This window comes from Lynx rufus, unplaced genomic scaffold (assembly GCF_022079265.1).
Source record: "Lynx rufus isolate CCGP_SWC_20201006 ecotype Redwood Valley unplaced genomic scaffold, mLynRuf1.p SCAF_16, whole genome shotgun sequence".
Taxonomy (NCBI): Eukaryota; Metazoa; Chordata; class Mammalia; order Carnivora; family Felidae; genus Lynx; species Lynx rufus.
In genome coordinates this window covers 21,073,132-21,096,573 of record NW_025814830.1, presented here as the reverse complement: position 1 = coordinate 21,096,573, position 23,442 = coordinate 21,073,132, and the positions used below count along the sequence as shown (strand labels likewise).

Sequence of the window (23,442 nt, the reverse complement as noted above, 5' to 3'; positions counted from 1 at the left end):
GGCTATGACTGGAGTAGGCACTTAACAGTGCTATCGGGGACCCACGCACTTTGTTCATCCTTAGTGGACTTTGATTATAGTTCTATGCATGGCTTATGAGGTAGTCAGCCCATTGAGTGTGGGCTGGGTTTTGTGACTAGCTTAGTGACTAGAATATAGCAGAAGCAATGAGATGCCATTTCTGAGATTAAGTTATAAAAAGGGTGTGGCTTCTGTCATGAGCATTCTCTCATACTTTTTGGGATTACTCATTCTAGGGAAAGCCAAATTGCTATATTGTGAGGCAGCTCACAATTGCCATGTTGTGAAGAGATGATGTGATAGGGGACAGTCTGCCAACAATCAAAAGAGTGAGCGTAGAAATAGATCTCCTTTTGGTTGAGCATTCAGATAGGATTGCAGAACCACACCTGGATTCCTAACCCAGAGAAACTGAGGTAATGTTTGTTGTTCTGAGCCACCAAGTTTTGGGGTACTTTGTTATGTAACAATAGGTAACTAATATGACACCTCATTGTCTCATCCTAAGATGGCTTTTTGTACCTTCAGGGTCTCTTGTTCATGCCCCAGACAGTAAGAAAAAGTATGAAGGGCAAAGGACAAAGAGTTTTTTTTAACATGAATCTGTTCATTTAAAAAAAATTTTTAACCTTTATTTATTTTTGCAAGAAAAAGACAGAGCAGAAGCAGGAGAGGGGCAGAGAGAGGGAGACAGAATCAGAAGCAGGCTCCAAGCTCCGAGCTGTCAGCACAGAGCCTGACGCGGGGCTGGAACCCACAAGTGGTGAGATCATGACCTGAGCCAAAGTTGGACGCTCAGCCGACCGAGCCACCCAGGTGCCCCGAATCTGTTCATTTTTATCAGGAACTCAGAACCTTTCCAGCAAATCCCAGTCAGCAGACTTTGGTTTATATCTTTTTGGCCAGATAACGCCACTCAGCAGACTGGTTTATATCTTATTGACCAGATAACTCCACATGACCACTTTAGCTAGAAGACATCTAGAGAGAAGCAGGGACCTAGATGGAGTTTGTGTCAGCCAACTGTCAGTGTCTGCCACATTAACCATTTTGGAAACCCCATAGAGTTAAAGACATTAAAAGACCTCTTCATTAACACCTACCCCAGCCAAGTGAGCTTTTGAGGAAATTTCCAGAAAAAGGAAATGAAACTTTCAAAAAACTCCTCAGGGCTTGGATTGCAGGGCCTAGGTTTCTGATTTGTGTCCCACCCCATTCTTGGAAAACTGCAGCACTATCTTCCATGGCTCCTTCTAGTCCTCCAGTCCTTTGCAATAGATACTTCAGAGCTATTCTGGAAATACCCCTGATAACTCTCTGCCACAGCAAAATGGCTTCTCAAGTTTTGCTAACATTATGGCCTTCATATTTTTTAGTCCTCTCCTCTCCTTTAGTGACCTTTCTTTTCTCCTGTCTCAGGTCTGATAACTTAAATTTTGCTGGACCAATCATTCTCAAATTCGAATCGAATCGTGTTACTCCAACTTAAAACCCTTATTGCCCCATTGTCCTCAGGATGAATCCTGAACTTCTTCCCATGGTAGCGAAGACCCTGCATAACTGGATATAGCACACCTCCCCAGCACTTTGCCCTGCACTTGGTGTTCCCACACCAAATTGCTTACTTTCTCTGCCCCATCTGCCTGAGACCTCCACTTGACATCCTTAGGGATTCAGCTGTGGAGATGACTTTTCTAGAAAGCTTTCTAGGACTTCTAACTCCCTCAACAGTGGGGCAGGTGACCTCTTAAGTAGCTCTTAAGTAGTTGTTATAAATTCTTTTCCCTTTATGGGGGAAAAGGCCATACTAGGTTGATCTAGTAGAAAATTCAAATAATATGAATTGAATGGATATATGAATGATAGGGAATGAAAAATAAGTCTTCCTATTCCTGCTGTCCATTTCCTTTTCTCCAGTTTCTCAATACATATTCAAGTATAAATACATTTTCATATTATTTTTATAAGGTGTTCTGTACCTTGTTTTTCCAATTAACACTTGTTTTAAAATTTTTTCTTAATATTTATTTTTGAGAAATCACGAGCAGGAGAGGGGCAGAGAGATGGAGACAAAGAATTCGAAGCAGACTTCAGGCCCTGAGCTGTCAGCACAGAGCCCTACGCAGGGCTTGAACTCATGAACCTTGAGATCATGACCTAAGCCGAAGTTGGATGCTTAAGGTGCTCCAACACTGTATTTTGGAGACCATTATATCACTTCATACCGATCTATCTCATTCTTTAAAGAACTGCAGCGATATTCTGTTGCGTGCATGCCTTAATTTGCCCAAGCAATTTGTTGTCGTACACCGGGACTGTTTCTGATTTTGCTTTGACAAGCAGAGACGCAAAGTGCAATATCTTTGCACAAATGGATTTGAGTACAGGTGGAAAATATCTTTTCCACTATTAGGGGTGAATTGCTAGATTATGAGGCTAGGTCAATGGCTATGTGGCTTTAAAATTTTGGTATGAAGTTCTAAATAGTCAACCGATTTACTCTTCCTATCAACCGCCCAGTTCTGCTGTATTCTAATATTAGGCCATGTACCACAGTAGTCTGCATATTTTTTGAGGGCAGGCACTTCCTAGTATTCACATTTGTCTGGCTGGCAGAATTAGCTTTCCATATTTGAGTTAACGTTGAATTTTGTATCTCTTAGCGCCGATTCTAGGCTTGACATACAGCAGACTCAGCAGGTGTCTATTACAATTCCTCAATAATTAGAGAAGCTAACATTCACTGAAGTGTATTAAATGCCGCGACTTGTGCTAAGCGCGCTTTCTCTTCCACCACTTTCACTCACGATCTCCTTCCTCCCGGGGGGAGGGGGTGTCCAGCAACACCACCCGCCTTATCTGTGCATTCGTTGGCCGATCCCGACGCCCGTTACTGCTGAGCCACGCCCAAGCCACGCCCCCACGCATTCCGCAGGAGAAGGCGTGGTCATTGTGGCGCTGGACCTTCGAGACCGTCTCCTCTCGTGAGAATCTGGATACGCTCGAAGACCGGTGCCGTGAGTGTGGGAGCGCGTCTCGCGGGCCCGCGGAGTCGACGCGAGAGGCCTGCGGCCGCTGCTGGTGCACGCCGCCGCCCCCCCTCCCCCGGCACGCAGGCTCCGTGCGAATTCGCGCACGCGCGCGCGCACCCGCCCAACCCTTGGTCTGGCCAGCAGGGACCCGCCTGGCGGAGGCAGGGCCGATGAGATACTAGGGGAGGAGCCCGAGCTGCTGCCGCTGCCGCCGCCGCCGCCGCCGCCGCCGCCGTCGTCGCCGTCGCCGCCGCTGCTGCCACTGCCTCCGCACCCGGAGAGGAGCATGTCTGCAACTCGAGCCAAGAAAGTGAAGATGGCCACCAAATCGTGCCCTGAGTGCGACCAACAGGTGGGCGCAGAGGACCGGGCGAGTGCGCGGGCGGGCGGCCGTTGGCTGTGGAGAGGCCGCCTCGCCGGTTTCGGGAGGCCGAGTGGACGGGCCGGCCCTTGGGCTCGGGGGCTACAGTGGAACCCCGGAACGGGCCGGGCTGAGCCGAGGGGGTGCCAGGGAGGCGCTCAGGGTCGCAGTCCGGCGGGTGCCCACCTGGCAGCGTCAGCCAGGCGACTGTGTGCGCGGGAGGGAGGCGTGGGTTTGTCTGGAGCCTGTCCGGACCCTTTCCGAGTCGCCTGGCCGGCTCCGGTTGACAGCGGCGGGAGTGTGGGAGCAGCGGCCCAAGTGGACGAGCACGGCCCCTTCAGCTCCCTTTCTGCCCGACGAGAATGCCCGATGTGCCCAGCTCCAGGCTCCTGGGTTGTGGCTCCGAAAGCGGCTCCTGCCACGCAGGGTTGCTTTGTTCACATAAGATGTATACAGTGAACCCCCAAAACTGTTCTGCCGCGAGCTAGGCGGAGGCTTAATGTGACAAAAGGGGCCGCAATGCAATGGTTTCAAGTTTAGGCGAATTTGGACAATTTTTTTCTTCTAAATATGTATTCCTTATAGTTTTGAGGGAAATAAAAGTGAATCTTTACATTGTTTTTTGTGGAACATTATTGAATAACGCCCCCATTGAAGCCCTTGCCTTCTGGGCTCTCCTCACTTCCCCCACCCGCCCTCGTATCCGCTGTTAAAAATTTGGCGTTTCTGCTTCCAGATCTTTTAAAAAATTTGTATGTAGTTTTAAGAATTTTAAATGACTTCTTTCTGCACAGAATTAATAGTGACAGCTGTAATTTTTAAAATCGCATTTTACTGTTTGTTAGTTTTATGCATGCCTCATTGTTTACTAGAATAATGGACGTTCCTAAGTCTTACAATCTATTGAGTTAAAACTCTCAATAAAACCATCTGAAGGCCCTTATTACATGCCAATGTGCAGATCTGGGTGTGATTTTTTTCTTTTCTACTGAGGTCGTTTTTTCAAAATGACTACCTTTCTCCCCCCCTTTTCTTTAAAAAAAAAAAAATATATATATATATATTTTTTTTTTTCTTTAAAACAGGAGTAATATGGCTCCAGTGAATAGCTGGAGAGCTTTTTAAAAAAATAACATGCTGATGTTAGTGCATTCTTTAAGAGCAATCTCGTACGTTGATCTAATCTAGTAAAAGAAAACATTACATGTTTCAGTATATTTTATGAGCAGTGATAGAAATTCAAGGAAGGAAGATTGTGTAAGGAGAATTAGTTTATTGATCTTTTGAGTTTATTGGGTATGCAGTATAAAAACAATTTAGCCATGTTTTTTGAAGTAAAGTTAAACTTCTATTCTTACCATTAAAATTTGTTAAATCTGACAAAATTGGATTTTGTGATTTAAGTCTCTTTGCTAGATAATATCAATATTTAAATCATTTCCATTTGTTCTGATGAACTGCAGTATAAGGTTTACATGGTATGCTTTATGCATTCCAGTTTTTGTAGGGCACAAGTTATTGCAAGTCTTGACCTTGTTTTACTTGGCATAATGGAATCTTTTGGGAAAAATAACCTGTTTTTAATATCCTGGTTAAAGAAAAAGGAAAGGATAATAAACTTGTTAGGAGTCCCCTTAATTGTTCAGCAAAATGTGATGAGCATTTTATTTGTAAACATACATTAATTTTGTGACACACACACACTAAACTACCCCCCCCCCCCAAGCTGCCATTACAAAATACCATAGATAAGGTGGCTCAAACAGTAGTAATTTATTTTTTCACAGTTCTAGAGTTTGGGAGTCCCAGATCCTCGAAGAGAGTGAGCTTTCTGGTTCTGTTCTTTTTTTAGAAGGGCACTAATGCCATCATGAGGGCCCCACTCTCGGGACTTTAAACCTGATTATCTAATCTCCAAATACCTTCAGATTAGGGGTTAGCGTTTCAATTTACGAATTTTGGGAGGGACACTATTCAGTCCACGGCAAGCTACTATATAATTTAAAATGTTGGTTTTGTTTTTTATTCTAAATATTTAAGAGAATATAATATACATGAGGACTAATTAAAATTTTTGGTGATTCTTGGGGCTCCTGGATGGCTCAGTCAGTTAAGGGTGCCACTCTTGATTTTGGCTCAGGTCATGATTTCATGGTTTGTGAGTTCCATTCGAGCCTTGGGCTCTGCACTGACAGTGAGGCACCTGCTTGGGATTCTTTCTCTGCCCTTCCCTTGCACCTGTGCTCTCTCAAAAATAAATAAACATTAAAAAAACCCTTTTGGTGATTCTTAAAAATGATTTATCTTTTACTAAAAGCAACTGGATTGAAGGAAATAAAATTAATTTTAAATTTCTAATTATTGGAGAATACAATCTTCCAATAGTTACAAATGAGAAAAAAATTATAATCTAGAAAGCCATTTTTTAAAAAAGTGTTTATTTATTTTGAGAGAGAGTTCATGTATGCGCGTGTGGGAGGGGCAGAGAGGGAGAAGGAGAGAGAAAATCCCAAGCAGGCTCTGTGCTGTCAGCGCAGAGCCCGTATGTTCTGTTTCCGTGTGTGTAAAAGTTTAAAAACAGGTACAGAGATCAAGCAAGAAAGACATAGATTTTCAGTTGCTTTGTAACATCCCCTTTATATCCTGTATTGAAAATACAGTTCTGAAACATCTAAACCACAATACTTTTCATTTTTCGAGAGGTTTCACATCAAGTAGCTCAAATTATTGAACCATCTTGTATATATGAATATTCAAGATTCTTATTAGTTGTCTGGTATCTTTTGTATATGTGTCTGTTTTTGCCTTAAAATTTTTTAATAAAGCAGTTTTTTTTCCACTTATAGGAAATTTTATGTGTTATGTTGCAAACGTGTCCACTGTAGGTCACTTTGGTTCTGTTAGCAAGGAAATGTAAATGAGTTCTCTGTAGTGTGGTTATTTTGAACTTTTGAAAATCAATGAAACAATATAGAACCAGGGTCTTGTTTTTGCACTTGTTTTTTTACCCAATGCGGGGCTTGAGCTTGTTAACTGCGAGATCATGACCTGAGCCAAAGTCAGACACTTAACTGACTGAGCCACCCAGGGCCCCTATTTTTACCTTTTTTACTTGTAAACAATCTGAATGCAGTTTACAAGGGATAAATTGATACACAATAAGTCATCAGTAAACAAACTTTAGGTTTTTTATTATTTTTTTTATTTTAAAATCCTGAGAGTATAGCATTAGAACTTTTGTTAGTATCATCTTTGTCATTACAACTGAAATTTGAAGGAAATTTAGGATTTTTTTGTTTAAAATCCAAATTGTACTATAAAAGAGCAATATTACTGAAGTCCACCCGATTTTATATTCTTTTTCTAGGATCTGGGTTTTGGTGGTGGTTGGTTGTGTTTTTATCAGAGTTGGGATTAGGGGAAGGACAACTTTCCATTTAAAAGGGATTTTAGGGTAACTTAGCTCAGGCGCATGAATGTTTCTAGTCATAAAACATTTACTAAGGGATGAAAATCCACCGATCGATTGGTATTTGTACATTCTTTATCCCAAAGGCAAATGTACATGTCTCACTTAAGTGCAGCCCTCTGTTAATTCTGGATATGGGTTGATATATTATTCTTGTGTATAAGACAGAGACTTAAATTTATATTTGTTCGGTTTTAGTGACTGGAAGAATATGCTTGCTGAGTAGCAAAAGACCTTTTGAACAAGAACATCATGTTTCTGTGTTTTTTGGATAGCACTAATTTAAAATAGTTTACAGTACAGTGAATTACCTTAATAGTGTAAGTGTAAAGGAAATGAGTCAGTACCTTTGAGTTTGATTTCTGTGAAGATGTGAAATTTTAAAATGACAAACATCTATTTTGGGTACATTTTACAGTAGTAGAAAATGTAACATTACATTTTCTGTCCTGGTTTGAAAGAATCTCATCATATTCTTGATAAAGCATGCTGTTTGAGCTATCTGGAGTTCGATTATTTTTATAGGATTCATTGTGATTTTTCTGAAATTGCAAACTAGAGATCCTTTGTTTAGTATTTTCATGTAAAAAAATTCTATCAAAATATTAATTTAGTTTAATCAGATCAAGTATTTATATTTTAGACCATGAAGCATTTTTTTATATATGTGGATAAAAAGCTTTATAATTGTAGCTAAGCTTTCACACAGGCAAAACAATGGGCAAATGGAATTTATCTTGAAAAGTAAATTACAATTTTCTGACCATAATTATTCTGAGTACTTTTTATTGAGATTACTTTCTGGTTTTTGGTGAACATGTCTTGATTTCAAGGATCATTAAGGCTAGTATTAGTGAAATGACTATGCAAAATCAAACTTTTAAAAATGATTTTTAATAATAATTGGCTTTTGAAAAATCATTATAGACTTGACATCGAGAAAGCCGCTTGTAAGTAATTTACACATTTGGAAACAGAAGGTTGGGGGCGCCTGGATGGCTCAGTCGGTAAAGCATTTGACTTTGGCTCGGGTCATGATCTCAGGGCTCATGGGTTCAGGCCCCGTGTTGGGCTCTGTGCTGACAGAGCAGAGCCTGGAGCCTGCTTCGGATTCTGTGTGTCCCTCTCTCTCTGCCCCTCCCGCTCGGGCTTGAGCGTGCTCTCTCTCTCTCTCTCTCTCTCAAATAAATAAAAATATTAAAAGAAAAAAGATCCTAGATCTTGACTCCTACATTCTCTTTTGTTTGTGCTATACTTTTGCCCTTCAAAGTGATTGTTGTGAACTACTCTTTTGTCAGTGGCAATTGGCATCTTACCCTCTTATTTTAGAACCCGAGTCATTTTCAGTACTTTCCCTTTAAAAAAATGGTTTTAACAGAAGTATATTTGGCAGTGTTACATTAGTGTCAGGTGTACATTATAATATTTTGATAGTATAGGTTAAGATGTGTTCACCATAAATGTAGCTACCGTCTGTCACCCTAGGAGTCTATTCCAGTACCATTGACTGTATTCCTTGTGCTGTGCCTTTCAACCCAGTGACTTTACTTTGTTCTATAATTGGAAGCCTAAACATCCCATTCTCCTTTACCCATTTTGCCCATACCCCTACCTATGCCCCACCCCAAAGGGGCCATCAATTTGTTCTCTGTATTTATGCATCTGTTTCTGCTTTTGTTTGTTTGTTGATTTGTTTTTTGGATTCCACATATAAGTGAAATCATATGATATTTGTGTTTCTCTGACTTATTTCACTTAGCATAATATTTTTTTTTAATGTTTGTTTATTTTTGAGAGAGAGAGAGAGAGAGAGGAACAGAGAGAGAAGAGAGAAAGAATCCCAACCAGGCTCTGTGCTGTCAGTGCAGAGCCCGACATGGGGCTCAAACCCATGAACTGTGAGATCATGACCTGAGCCAAAATCAAGAGTTGGACACTTTCTCGACTGAGCCACGCAAGCGCCCCAACATAATATTTTCAAGGTCCATTTATGTTGTCACAACTGGCAAAATCTCATTCTTTTTATGTCTGAGTAATACTCCTGTGTGTATGTGTGTGTGTATCACATCTTCTTCATCCATTTATCTGTGGATGGACACTTGGGTTGGATATCTTGGCTATTGTAAATAATGCTGTAATAAACATGCCTATGTAATAAAGATGCCTATGTCTTATCAAATTAGCGTATTCCAGTCGGGCCCTCATTCTTATGCTGGGATTTCTTTAATTACTTTCTAACCATGTTCGCTTTTCTAACTGGTTCTAATAAACTGCTTTCAAACATGTATTTTATTTTATTATTTATTTTTTATTTTTTATTTTTTTTTCAATATATGAAGTTTATTGTCAAATTGGTTTCCATACAACACCCAGTGCTCATCTCAAAAGGTGCCCTCCTCAATACCCATCACCCACCCTCCCCTCCCTCCCACCCCCCATCAACCCTCAGTTCTCAGTTTTTAAGAGTCTCTTATGCTTTGACTCTCTTCCACTCTAACGTCTTTTTTTTTTTTTTCCTTCCCCTCCCCCATGGGTTTCTGTTAAGTTTCTCAGGATCCACATAAGAGTGAAACCATATGGTATCTGTTTTTCTCTGTATGGCTTATTTCACTTAGCATAACACTCTGCAGTTCCATCCATGTTGCTACAAAGGGCCATATTTCATTCTTTCCCATTGCCACGTAGTACTCCATTGTGTATATAAACCACAATTTCTTTATTCATTCATCAGTTGATGGACATTTAGGCTCTTTCCATCATTTGGCTATTGTTGAGAGTGCTGCTATAAACATTGGGGTACAAGTGCCCCTATGCATCGGTACTCCTGTATCCCTTGGGTAAATTCCTAGCAGTGCTATTGCTGGGTCATAGGGTAGGTCTATTTTGAATTTTTTGAGGAACCTCCACACTGTTTTCCAGAGTGACTGCACCAGTTTGCATTCCCACCAACAGTGCAAGAGGGTTCCCGTTTCTCCACATCCTCTCCAGCATCTATAGTCTCCTGATTTGTTCATTTTGGCCACTCTGACTGGCGTGAGGTGATATCTGAGTGTGGTTTTGATTTGTATTTCCCTGCTGAGGAGCGATGTTGAGCATGTTTTCACGTGCCTATTGGCCATCCGGATGTCTTCTTTAGAGAAGTGTCTATTCATGTTTTCTGCCCATTTCTTCACTGGGTTATTTGTTTTTCGGGTGTGGAGTTTGGTGAGCTCTTTATGGATTTTGGATACTAGCCCTTTGTCCGATATGTCATTTGCAAGTATCTTTTCCCATTCCGTTGGTTGCCTTTTAGTTTTGTTGGTTGTTTCCTTTGCTGTGCAGAAGCTTTTTATCTTCATTAGGTCCCAGTAGTTCATTTTTGCTTTTAATTCCCTTGCCTTTGGGGATGTGTCGAGTAAGAGATTGCTACGGCTGAGGTCAGAGAGGTCTTTTCCTGCTTTCTCCTCTAGGGTTTTGATGGTTTCCTGTCTCACATTCAGGTCCTTTATCCATTTTGAGTTTATTTTTGTGAATGGTGTGAGAAAGTGGTCTAGTTTCAACCTTCTGCATGTTGCTGTCCAGTTCTCCCAGCGCCATTTGTTAAAGAGACTGTCTTTTTTCCATTGGATGTTCTTTCCTGCTTTGTCAAAGATGAGTTGGCCATACGTTTGTGGGTCTAGTTCTGGGGTTTCTATTCTATTCCATTGGTCTATGTGTCTGTTTTTGTGCCAATACCATGCTGTCTTGATGATGACAGCTTTGTAGTAGAGGCTAAAGTCTGGGATTGTGATGCCTCCCGCTTTGGTCTTCTTCTTCAAGATTCCTTTGGCTATTCGGGGACTTTTGTGGTTCCATATGAATTTTAGGATTGCTTGTTCTAGTTTTGAGAAGAATGCTGGTCCAATTTTGATTGGGATTGCATTGAATGTGTAGATGGCTTTGGGTAGTATTGACATTTTGACAATATTTATTCTTCCAATCCATGAGCACGGAATGTTTTTCCATTTCTTTATATCTTCTGCAATTTCCTTCATAAGTTTTCTATAGTTTTCAGCATACAGATCTTTTACATCTTTGGTTAGATTTATTCCTAGGTATTTTATGCTTCTTGGTGCAATTGTGAATGGCATCAGTTTCTTTATTTGTCTTTCTGTTGCTTCATTATTAGTGTATAAGAATGCAACTGATTTCTGTGCATTGATTTTGCATCCTGCAACTTTGCTGAATTCATGTATCAGTTCTAGCAGACTTCTGGTGGAGTCTGTCGGATTTTCCATGTATTATATCATGTCATCTGCAAAAAGTGAAAACTTAACGTCATCTTTGCCAATTTTGACGCCTTTGATTTCCTTTTGTTGTCTGATTGCTGATGCTAGAACTTCCAACACTATGTTAAACAACAGCGGTGAGAGTGGGCATCCCTGTCGTGTTCCTGATCTCAGGGAAAAAGCTCTCAGTTTTTCCCCATTGGGGATAATGTTAGCTGTGGGCTTTTCATAAATGGCTTTTATGATGTTTAAGTATGTTCCTTCTATCCCGACTTTCTCAAGGGTTTTTATTAAGAAAGGTTGCTGAATTTTGTCAAATGGCTTTTCTGCATCGATTGACAGGATCATATGGTTCTTTTCTTTTATCAATGTGATGTATCACGTTGATTGATTTGCAAATGTTGAATCAGCCCTGCATCCCAGGAATGAATCCCACTTGATCATGGTGAATAATTCTTTTTATATGCTGTTGAATTCGATTTGCTAGTATCTTATTGAGAATTTTTGCATCCATATTCATCAGGGATATTGGCTCAAACATATATTTTAGAAAATACTACCTCTTATCCCACATTTTTTTCCCTTGCTCTGATTCTGTTATGGTGTTCTATGGGTCACTCTCATCAGCACATGTTTATCATGCATTTTCTATATTCATGGTATTGTAAAGCATTAGGAGAATGTAACGATGTATAGGACATAATACCAGTGTCAATTTGTTGTAAGGGGGTGGGGTTTAAATAAATCTATGATCCCTACTTCAATAATTTATCATTCAGTTCAGGAGACTACATAAACACTGAGAAGTTCAATAGAAGAATAGTAATAATACACGTTTTCTTATTTTTGTACAGGTTCCTGTTGCATGTAAATCGTGTCCCTGTGGTTACATATTTATTAGCAGAAAACTTTTAAATGCAAAACACCCAGAAAAATCACCACCTTCTACAGGTAATTATGAAAGTTTACCACATATTTAGCTTTTTGATGTAGAAATGTAAAACTAATTTTTGTGAATTTAGTATTTACATCTCTGTTGAAGTTAAAAATTAAAACCTATTAAAGTATGCCTTTGGTTCTTATTAGCTGTTGGAAATCAGTTTATGACATTAGTTTGCCCTTCATTCCATTTAAATGTTAACTCCCTTATAATGCTGATGAATCTGTTTATTATTGGAGGATATGTCTCCACGACATAGAAGAGTTTTAAACAAGGGAGTGATCTGATCTGATTTTTACAAATTAAATAGTTTAATTAAGGTATCATTGATATTCAGTAAATAGCACATATTTAAAGTGTGCAGTCTGATAGGTTGTATCATATGATTACACCTGTCATCAAAATCAAGGTAATGAACAATGTCCATCTTTCCAAAAGTTTTCTAGTTCCCCTTTGTTACTCTCTTCTTGCTACCTTCACCCCCACAAAACCACTGATGTGTTTTCTGTCACTATTCTTAGAACTTTATATAAATAGAATCATACAGTATGTACTCTTTTTTTGCCTGGCTTTCACTGAGCATAATTTAAGATTCAGCCATATTGTTGTGTTTATCAATAAGAATCAATTGCTTTTTACTGCTCACTAGTAATTTTTGTAGGCTATGTGACAATATGTTGTTTATTCACTGGTTGATGGACATTTGGTTTTACCACCTCAGTGCTGGTAAAATTTCTAACAACTTTCAAGTTTTTGTTTTTTTTTTTTAACTAGTAACTGGAAAAATACAACTTGATTTTGATGTGAATATAAGTTTTAGACATATTGGTTATTTTTTATAATTCTCTGATTTAGAATATCTAAAAAATAATTTTGTTGGAGTTTTACTTTCCCATTAATGTAGACAAATTGGATTTATTCAGTGAGTATATTTCTTAAAAGATGAAATTTTGTTATTTATCCTTGCGTGATATTAGAAGAGTGATGATCTCCAAATAAAAGTAAATTGATTACAAATAAATTTTGAGTGACTGCTGTATGCTAGGCATTGTTCTAAGCCTTGGGCGTAAAGTAATGAATGAAATCTGTCAAGGGAGGTTCACTGCTGTCATGGAGCTTACATTCTTGTGGGCATGAGATAGACAATGAACAAATAAAAAGGGCAGTTACTGGCTTGTGATAAATGCCTTGTAGGAAATTAAAATAGATTGCTGTCCTAGTATGTGACTAGAAGGCTACTTTTGATTGAGTGACTGGAGAAGGCCTCTCTGAGAAGGGACATTTAAACTGAGGCTGAATTGGAACAAGGGGCTAGCCCTGATAAGATCAAGAAGAACATTCTTGACAGATGAAATAGCAAATGCAAAAATTTTAGGGCTGAAAAAATTTTGGTGTATTTTAGGAACGAAAAGGCCAATGTGGTTGCAGTGTAGACAGTAAGAGCAGGGGAATGTGGGAGATGAGGCCAGAGGCATAGGCAGGGGCCAGATTGCATACAGTTTTGTAAACCAGAGTAAGAAGTTTTGGATTTTGTTCTTAAAATGTGAGGAGAAACTATTCCTCGGATGTGGGATGGAGTGAGGTAAAGGTAGCATGATCTGATTTGCCTTTCAGAAATACCATTTTGGCTGTTGTCTAGAGAAAGGTGTACAAGACAGAAGTGGGCTATTGCAGTATGTTAATAGTGAGAATACTAAGAGAGTGGTTAGCTTATAGTAGCAGATGATTCAAGAATTATTTACATTTATGTCTGTGAGAGGTCTGTTTATTCTAGGAGTCAAGAAAATTATTTAATTCCATTTCTGCCTCTGTTTAAGTTTGTTCCCATTCATTATGAAAATAAAGGCTTTGCTGGATTAGTTATATAAGAGTCATCCAGAGAGCTTGTTAAAAATGGGTTCTCCTGGGTCATATTCTCTGAAGAGTTTGGTTCAGGTATGGAAATCCTGGAATGATTCATTCAGTAGATTTCTGGGTGGTGTGTCAACTCAGTTCTGGGTCTCCAAAATGAGTAAGACATAGTTTGTGCCCCTTAGCAGGACAAATGTGTTAAATTTTTTTATTCAAATATTTTTGAGCTCCTTCTGTATACCAATGACTCAGGTGAGAAATGAGATAAAGAAGAAACCCAGCAAGGATAGAGAGAAGGGACAGATGCTGCAATTAAGGAATTGGAATCACTTGAACCAGAAGGAAGACTTTTACAGTGACTCCCAATGACTTGAATTACTGGTTAGAAAAGGAATATAAAAAGGAAGACAAGTTTTGAGGGAAAGATGAAGAATTTAGTTTTGGATGTGGTTGTGAAATATCCTTGTGGGTTATTTTTTTCCCAGTTGGACATAGAGTTTGAAGCTTAGGGAATAGCCTCAACTGGAGATAAATGTCTTTTTTTATGCTTATTTACTAATTTTGAGAGAGAGTGCACGCATGAGTGCGTGTGCACTCCTGAGCAGGGGAGGGTTAGAGGGAGAGAGCAGGAATCCCAAGCAGGCTCCAAGCCCATCCTGAGCCCTATGCAGGGCTCCATCTCACAATGTGAGATCCTGACCTGAGCTGAAATCAAGAGTTGGATGCTTAATGGACTGAGCTACTCAGGTGCCCCTGGAGATAAATCTTGTTTTTTTTTTTTTTGTTTTTTTTTAATGTTTGTTTATTTTTGACAGACAGAGGCAGAGCATGAGCACGGGAGGGGCAGAGAGAGTGGAAGACAGAGAATCTGAAGCAGGCTCCAGGCCTGCTGACAGCATAGCTCCCAACTTGGGGCTGGAACTCACCTGCTGTGAGATCAAGACCTGAGGGGAAGTCGTTGGACTGAGCCATCCTGGCGACCCTGGAGATAAATCTTTTGAGCCATTAGTGAATGGTAGTTGTCATCATGGAAATGGAGGAGATTGTGCCATAGGGTCTATGGGGTAGGAAAAGGAAGATGTTCAGAGACTGAACTCTGGCAAACTCCAGTCATAAATGGTGGAGGTTGTTAGGGAGTTCAGGTCAACTGAGAAGATGCGCATGTACATGTCAGCTGTAGGGGAACAAACAAGAGAGAGTGGTGGTACTTAAGTCATGGTGATAAATAAGAGGCAGTTCATTATTATTTTACATTTGGAATTTCCTGAGGTTCTGTTGTTTAATAAAAGTGGCCTTGTGACCTTGAAGTAAAGATGAGACAATAAAGCCTAGAAATTCCCTGGAGGAGGAAGAGGTACCAGCAAAAGAAACAAAAAATAGTTTAAAAAAATGGAGGAACATCAGAAGTAGACTGTGCCGTAGAAACCAAAGGAGGAAAAGGTTTTAAGGAGAAAGGTTAAGAATATTCAAAGCCTAGAAAACAGTTGGTATAGTATAAACATGGGAGTTGGAAACCTTGGCTTCAGATTCAGATTCCAATTTTGTCACTCTCTAACAAGTTAATTAACCTCTGAGTGGCTGCTACTTACTTGCATGTAAGGTAGATTTATAGTATCAACCGTAGAGGGTTGAAGTGCAGATGAAGTGCATATAAAAATGGCTAATGTAAACAAAGTTTAGTATGTTATAGGTACTCAGTAAATGTTCATTTTTACAATTAAATTTCTTAAAAGTAAGATTTACCTTGGTTAGTTTGTAGTATGTGGGAGATTGAGAAGAGTATAATTTTTAAAATGTCTACAGTTACCAAGTACTTGATGAACACTGGTCAATGGGATCCAAAACATTTCAGTTTTAATAAGAATTTATAAAAGAAAAAATGAAAATGGAGAACATAATATATATCTGGAAGGATAATGAATTTCACTAATAATTAGGGAAATGCAGTTGAAATAAAATACCATTCTTTTTACCCATATTCTGACAAAAATGTAAAGGATTTCCAAGTACTTTTATGAATATGGTGGAATGAGTACTTTCATACTAGTGGTGAGGTTATAAAACACCACAGCCTTTTTGCAGAACAGTCTGACAGTAGTTGTTAAAAGTTTTAAATGCACATAACCTAGAATCTAGACTTCTTTATCAACAGGTATGTAACCTGGAGATAGTTGTTTATAATACACAATGAAATACTTCCTAGGATTTTCAGGCAACAGTGTTTATAATAGGAAAAGTGAAGCCAGATATTATCAGTGGGGAGTGATTAAGGAGGGTACGTCTTTTAGGGAACAATAGTATATGCTAATTAGAGAGAATGGTGCAAATTGTTATGTATTGACATGGAAAAATCTCTAAAAGTTAATTTAAGAAAAAAAGTACAGGGCGTGCCTGAGTGGCTCCGTAAATTAAACATCCAGCTCACGACTTTGGCTCAGGTCATCATCTCACAGTTGGTGGGTTTGAGCCCTGTGTCAGGCACTGCTTGGGATTTCCTCTCTCTCTCCCTTTCACTCTCCCTCCCTTTCTCCCTCCCTTTCTGCCCCTCCCCCACTTGTGCTGTGTCTCTCTCAAAATAAATAAACTTTAATACTTAAAAAAAAGTGCAAAACGATACTTGCATGAACTTTTTTTACAGAAGTTTTTTTTCTTGTAATGAGAACTTTAAATATTTACTCTTAGTAATTTTCAAATATTCAATAGAGTATTATTAACTATAGTCACCATGTTGTATGTTACTTGTCATGACTTATTTATATTGTTGTTAGAAACTTGTACTTTGTATATTGTATAGTGTAACTGGAAGCTTGTAGGACCCTCTTCATCCCAGATCACCCCCCACCCCACCCCATCCCCGCAAACCTGCCAAGTCTCACCTCTGGCAACCACCAATCTGTTCTCTGTTATTTATGAGTTTAGGTTTGATTTTTAAGATTTCACATATAAGTGGGATTATATGGTATTTATCTTCCTTTGTCTAACATATCACTTAGCATATCACCATCCATGTTGCCAAAAATGGCAAGATTTTATTCTGTCAATTCTGTTTTATGACCGAATAATACTCCACATTATCTTTATCCATTCATCCATCAGTGGACACTTTAGATTGTTTCCAAATCTTGGCTATTGTAAATAATGCTGCAATGAACATGGGCTGCATGTATCTTTTCAAGTTAGTATTTTCTTTGGATAAATACCCAGAAGTAGAATTGCTGTATCATGTGGTAGTTCTATTTTACATTTGTTTTTAATTTTAAGACCCCACAAAATGATTTCTACATGGGTAGATCACTAAATAAGAAGGGAGGAATCAAGGAAGACTTTTACTTACACAAACATTTAAAACAGGAAAGAAAGCCATCTGTAAAGTTCAGATTGCAGTTATTTTAAAAATGAAATCAAAGCTGTAGAAGATAATCTTAAATTTCAGTGGGTTGAATTTTTTTTTTTAATTTTTTAAATGTTTATTTTGAGAGAGAGAGAGACAAAGCATGAGCAGGGGAGGGGAGAGGTAGAGGGAGAGGCAGAATCTGAAGCAGGCTCCAGGCTCTGAGCTGTCAGCACAGAGCCCAACATGGGGCTCGAACTCACAGACCGTGAGATCATGACCTGAGCCGAAGTCGGATGTTTAACCAAGCTACTCAGGTGTCCCGAAATTTCTGTTGTAAGTTTGTGACATGTAGGAGGAAAATTGGCTGCTAAGTCAAATAGATTTATCTAAGCTTGAATTGCTTAAAACTCACATTTTTTCAAATATACTAATTATCTGTGTATCTTCATAGCACAGTAGAAATAGGGAGGTAGGACACTACCTACATAGAACTTTGTCTAGCTGAAAATACATTTAAATAAAATTTATTATGGAAATTAAAGGATTTTTACAAGTTTTTTAATTTTGATAAGGGGAAAAGATGAGTGTTATAAATAAATCTGTATTAAGATGGAGTGCCTGGGTAGGTCAGTTGGTTAAGCTTCTGACTTCAGCTCAGGTCATAATCTCATAGTTTTGTGAGTTAAAGCCCTGTCTTGGCTCTGTGATGACAGCTCAGAGCCTGGAGCCTGTTTCAGATTCTGTGTCTCCTCCTCTCCCTGCCCCTCCCCTGCTCACACTGTCTCTCTCTCTCTCTCTCTCTCTCTCTCTCTCAAAAATAAATAAACATTAAAAAAATTAAAAAAAAAAAAGAAATGCTCAGTGTTTTGTATGAGTGCATAGAACCAAAAGACAATTAATTATTCTTTGATAACTTTCCAAATGAGTTAGGTCTGTGTTATTCCTTGTATTCTTTTTAGGGGGGCAGTAGTAAATGGAGATAGGTTTTTAAAAATTAACTGTCTTGGGACGCCTGGGTGGCACAGTCGGTTAAGCGTCTGACTTCGGCTCAGGTCATGATCTCACGGTCTGTGAGTTTGAGCCCCACGTTGGGCTCTGTGCTGACAGCTCAGAGCCTGGAGCCTGCTTCAGATTCTGTGTCTCCCTCTTTCTCTGCCCCTCCCCTGCTCATGTCCTGTCTCTCTCTGTCTCAAAAATAAATAAAAACATTAAAAAAATTTAAAAAAAATTAACTTTCTTGTTAATGTAGGATTTCATTTCTAAATTGAATGGTTGCCTAAGAGTTTAAAAAATAGATATTGGAGAGGATGCAGAGAAGGAGGATCTCTTTTGCACTGCTGGTGGGAATACGAACTGGTATAGCCACTTTGGAAAACAGTATGGAGGTTCCTCAAAAAATTGAAAATAGAGATACCCTATGACCCAGCAATTGCACTACTAGGTATTTGTCCAGAGGATACAGGTGTGCTGTTTCGAAGGAGCACATGCACCCCAATGTTTATAGCTATTGACAATAGCCAGTTTGGAAAGAGCCCAAATGTCCATTGACAGATGAATGGATAAAGAAGATGTGGTATATATATACAATGGAGTATTACTTAGCAATCAAAAACGGTGAAATCTTGCCATTTGCAGCTACGTGGATGGAACTAGAGGGTATTATGCTAAGCAAAAGTAGTCAGAAAAAGATAAATGTCATATGACTTCACCCATATAAGGAATTTAAGATACAAAACAGATGAACATAAGGGAAGGGAAGCAAAAATAATATAAAAACAAGGAGGGGAGCAAAACATAAGCGACTCTTAGAGAACAAACAGAGGGTTGCTGGAGGGGTTGTGGGAGGGAGAATGGGCTGAATGGGTAAGGGGCATTAAGGAAGACACTTGTTGGGATGAGCACTGGGTGTTACACATAGGGGTTGAATCACTGGAATCTACTCCTGAAATCATTGTTGCATTATATGCTAACTAACTTGGATGTAAATTTAAAAATAAATGAATTAAAAGAGAAAAAAAATAGTTTCATGATTAAGTCTTAAACTATCGATTTGAAGCAATTTCTTTAAAAAAAGGTTAAAGAAGGGGTCTCTGTCTGGCTCAGTCGGTGGAGCATTAGGACTCTTGTTTGGGGGACTGTAAATTTGAGCCCCACATTGGGTGTAGAGATTACCTAAAAACAAAAATCTTAAAAAAATAAAAAGAGATTAAATGAGAAATACTATATATCCTAAAATTGAGAGTATCTGTACTATAGACCAAACCTTGAGCACCAAATATTGTTCAAATATTTGATCAGTCACCAAAAATTTTGATAGAAACAATTTTTGGTGAGAACAAACTCTGCTTTATCCAGATGTTTAAATTTGTTTTTTCTGATGGTTATTCTGGGTGTTTTGTCATATCAGGGGTGCCATTTTGCATTTAATAATTATGGATGTGCCTTTTTCCTTCTAAAATTTTAATTATAAAAACTATAAAGATAGGAGTCTGGGTGGCTCAGTTGGTCAAGCAGCAGACTGTTGACTGTGCTGACAGCTCAGAGGCTGGAGCCTGCTTCAGATTCTGTATCTCCCCCTCTCTCTCTTCCCCTCCCCCACTTACTCTCTTTCTTTCTCCTTCAAAAATAAACATTAATAAATAAACTGTATATTTCTTCAGGTTAAGCTTAGGCAGATAAATAATAACCTCCTCAGTTTTAATTGAGAAGGAAAAAATGGATTAAAAAAATTAAACTTTTCAAATTATTCTCTAGGATAAGTTAATAGAGGCTGATAAATAAGCCAAGAAGTCTATAAATAACATTCACTTTTAGTTAAAAAAAGTGAAATGATTATTGCCAATTGATTGCCAGTACCTTTTATAAACCCAGTGATTGAATATTAATTCAGTAGTAAGTGATCCTCAACTCTGAATTACTTGACAATGAAGGTTTGGTTTTGTTATTTCAGAAAACATTGTTTCTTATATGCTAATCACTTAAAATTGCTATACATTCATATATGAGACATGGCTTTAAGTTTTTGTTTTGCCTTTTGATGGAAGAATGCATAGCTTTATATCTGTACCTATACATTTAGGTTCTTAATCATATAGTTTGTATAATGATGTCAGTATTTATTTTTAGGGCTCTTATAGAATCTTCTGACTTTGTCTAATTAAGACTGGCTGATTTTAGGTCTGCTGCATAGCTGTCATACTGAGATTTCTTTCCTTTGTACTCTTAGGATAATTCCACTTTTTATGTACTATTTTTTTTTTTTAACTCATGTGCTTTTATTTCTGAAATAAATTTTCCAGAAAATTGTTTTAGGCCTGGAAAAAAAATTTTTTATAAAAGATATGTGGTGGTACATTTCCTGTTTTCCATTGTGTGGAAGGCCTTTCCTTTGTACTCACATTTAAATGTCATCTTCATTCTTCCTCAGTCCTTTCCATATGAGGGCTCAAATCTTCAGTTTAGGGCAGTTTTTACCCAGTATTTCTTTTTCTCCATTCGTTTTTCTCTTCCTCTTGGCATACTTACTGCATACTTATTGTATGATACATCAGGATTACCATCCACAGAGACTAACACTGGACTGGACAAATAGGGTTTTTTTCCACTATGTAGTAAAGAAAGGTGAAGTTGGCACTATGGGACTAATGATTCAATGATATCATCAAGGATGTGGGCTCTTCTCTTTCTTCTGTCCTGACATGGCTTTCATCTTCATTGTTAACAAGATAGCTATTGTACCTCCACGCATCCCATAAGCATTCCAAGTAGGAAGAAAAGGGAAGAGCAGAGGGACAAAGGGACATGCCAGCTGTGCTTACCCCCTTAAGAAAAATCTTTTGGCAACCTCACCCAATTCCACATGCTTGTTAATGGCCAGAACAAAATTCTATGTCCACTTCATCTGCAGGAGAGTCTTAGAATGTGTATATTTTAGCTGGGCCCATTGCTGTCTTGAACAGAATATTCTGTTCTTAATGAAGAGGGGGAGAATGAATATTGGGTAGATAATTAATAATTATGTCATGGGTGAATATTAGATTTCTTGGATCTTCATTTCTCTTCACTTACTTTTCACCTGTTCTCTTTTTTGTTTTTTGGTGTTCCAGGAAATTTCATGGATTTCCGTTTCTAGATCTATAATTTTGTCTTCAGATATGTCCATTATTTAGCTTCTCTTTTGCATTTTAATTTTGAATAGTTCATCTTGTTTTCTGATTTCTTTTTCATTGAATCTTATTTTTTTCATATTATTCATTGTGGTGAATTACACATAACATAAAATTAGTATTTTAATCATTTTAAGCACTAAGTGCATTCATATTGTGTACCTAACCATCACCACTATTAATCTCCAGGACTCTTTTCATCTTCCCAAACTGAAAGGCCATACCCATTAAACAGTAACTCTCTGTTCCCCTTCCCCACTGCCTCAGGCAATATATATATATAATATATATATATATTTTGTACTTGTGAGTTTGACTAGTGTAGTTATTTCCTATTTGGAATCACACAGTATTTGCCTTTTTGTGTCTGGCTTTTTCACTTAGCATTAATGTCTTTAAAGATCATCCATGTTGTAGCATGTGTCAGAATTTCCTTTTTAAATAATACTTCATTGTGTGTATGTACTACATTTTGTTTATTCATGCCTTGATGGACACTTGAGTTGCTTCCACCTCTTGGCTACTGTCAATAATGCTGCTGTGAACATGGTTGTTCAAATATCTGTTTGATTCCCTGTTTTCTTTTGTATATATGCCCAGAAGTGGAATTGCTGGGTCATAGGGTATTTTTGTGTATATGGTAATGCCATATCGTTTTCCACCGCAGCTGCACTATTTTATGTTACCAGCAGCAGTGCCCAAAGTTTCCAATTCCACATCCTCACCAATGCGTATTTTTTTTTAATTTTTTTTTTAACGTTTATTTATTTTTGAGACAGAGACAGAGCATGAACGGGGGAGGATCAGAGAGAGAGAGGGAGACACAGAATCTGAAACAGGCTCCAGGTTCTGAGCTGTCAGCACAGAGCCCGACACGGGGCTTGAACTCATGAACCACGAGATCATGACTTGAGCCAAAGTCGGACGCTTAACCGACTGAGCCACCCAGGCGCCCCACCAATGCATATTTTATATGCTTTTGATAATAGCCATTGTAATCAGTATGAAGTGATAACTTGTGGTTTTGATTTGCGTTTCTCTAATGATTAGTGATGTTGAACATCTTTTCATTTGCCTGTCATCTTTGGAGAAATGTCTATTCAAGTTCTTTGCTCATTTTTGAATTGGATTGTTATTGAGTTGTGTAAGTTCTTTTTATTCTGGATATTAATCCTTCATCTGATACACATTTACAAATATTTCCTCCCATTCCATAAGTTGCCTTTTTACTCTGTTGATAGTGTCCTTTGATGTACAAAAGTTTTAAATTTTAATGAAATCCAAGTTGTCTGTTTTTTCTTTGTTGCCTATACTTTTGGGGTCATATCCAAAAAATCATTGCCAAGTCCAGTGTTAAGAAGCTTTTCCCTTTTTGTTCTAAGCATTTTATAGTTTTAGCTGTTATATTTAGGTCTTCAATCCATTTTGAGTTAATTTTTGTATATGGTATAAAATAAGGGTCCAATTACATTTATTTGCATGTGGATATCCAGTTGTCCCAGTATGACTTGAAAATATTATCTTTTTCTCCTTGAATCGTCTTGGCACTGTTATTGAAAATCCTTTGACCATATATTCAAGGATTTATTTCTGGGCTCTCTATTTTATTCTGTTGGTCTGTATATCTGTCATACTGCAGTACCACACTTTTTTGATTACTGTAGTTTATTAGTGAGTTTTGAAATCAGGAAATATGAGACCTCTGACATTGTTTTTCAAGATTCTTTTAGCTATTTTGGATCGCTTGAGAGTCCATATGAATTTTAGGATTGAGCTTTCTATTTCTGTAAAAGAATCTTATTCTTAATGATACAAAGTCCAATCAGGTCTCTCTAAAGGTATGCATTAGAATGTTTTAAAGATGGTTTTGTCTTGTTTTTTGTGTTTTTTTTTTTAATGTTTATTTATTTTTGAAGGAGAGAGAGCGTGAACGTGGGAGGGGCCGAGAAAGAGGGAGACACAGAATCTGAAACAGGCTCAAGGCTCTGAGCTGTCAGCACAGAGCCCGACGCGGGGCTCAA

The 23,442-nt window shown here is 38.3% G+C and overlaps 1 protein-coding gene across 3 annotated transcripts in view; it reads left to right on the top strand.

Moving 5' to 3' along the window:
- The first annotated feature begins 2,458 nt into the window (after window positions 1-2,458).
- LOC124511284 (UPF0547 protein C16orf87) overlaps window positions 2,459-23,442 on the top strand; it is a 34,602-nt gene continuing 13,618 nt past the window's right edge. Inside the window, exons 1-2 of one of the 3 annotated variants that reach the window (XM_047078342.1) lie at window positions 2,459-3,405; window positions 11,985-12,081. In XM_047078342.1, coding sequence (XP_046934298.1) covers window positions 3,340-3,405; window positions 11,985-12,081 — 163 coding nt within the window. In that variant the 5' untranslated portion in view covers window positions 2,459-3,339. The remainder of the gene's footprint in view (window positions 3,406-11,984; window positions 12,082-23,442) is intronic. The other 2 variants (XM_047078340.1, XM_047078341.1) reach the window with 2 other exon arrangements.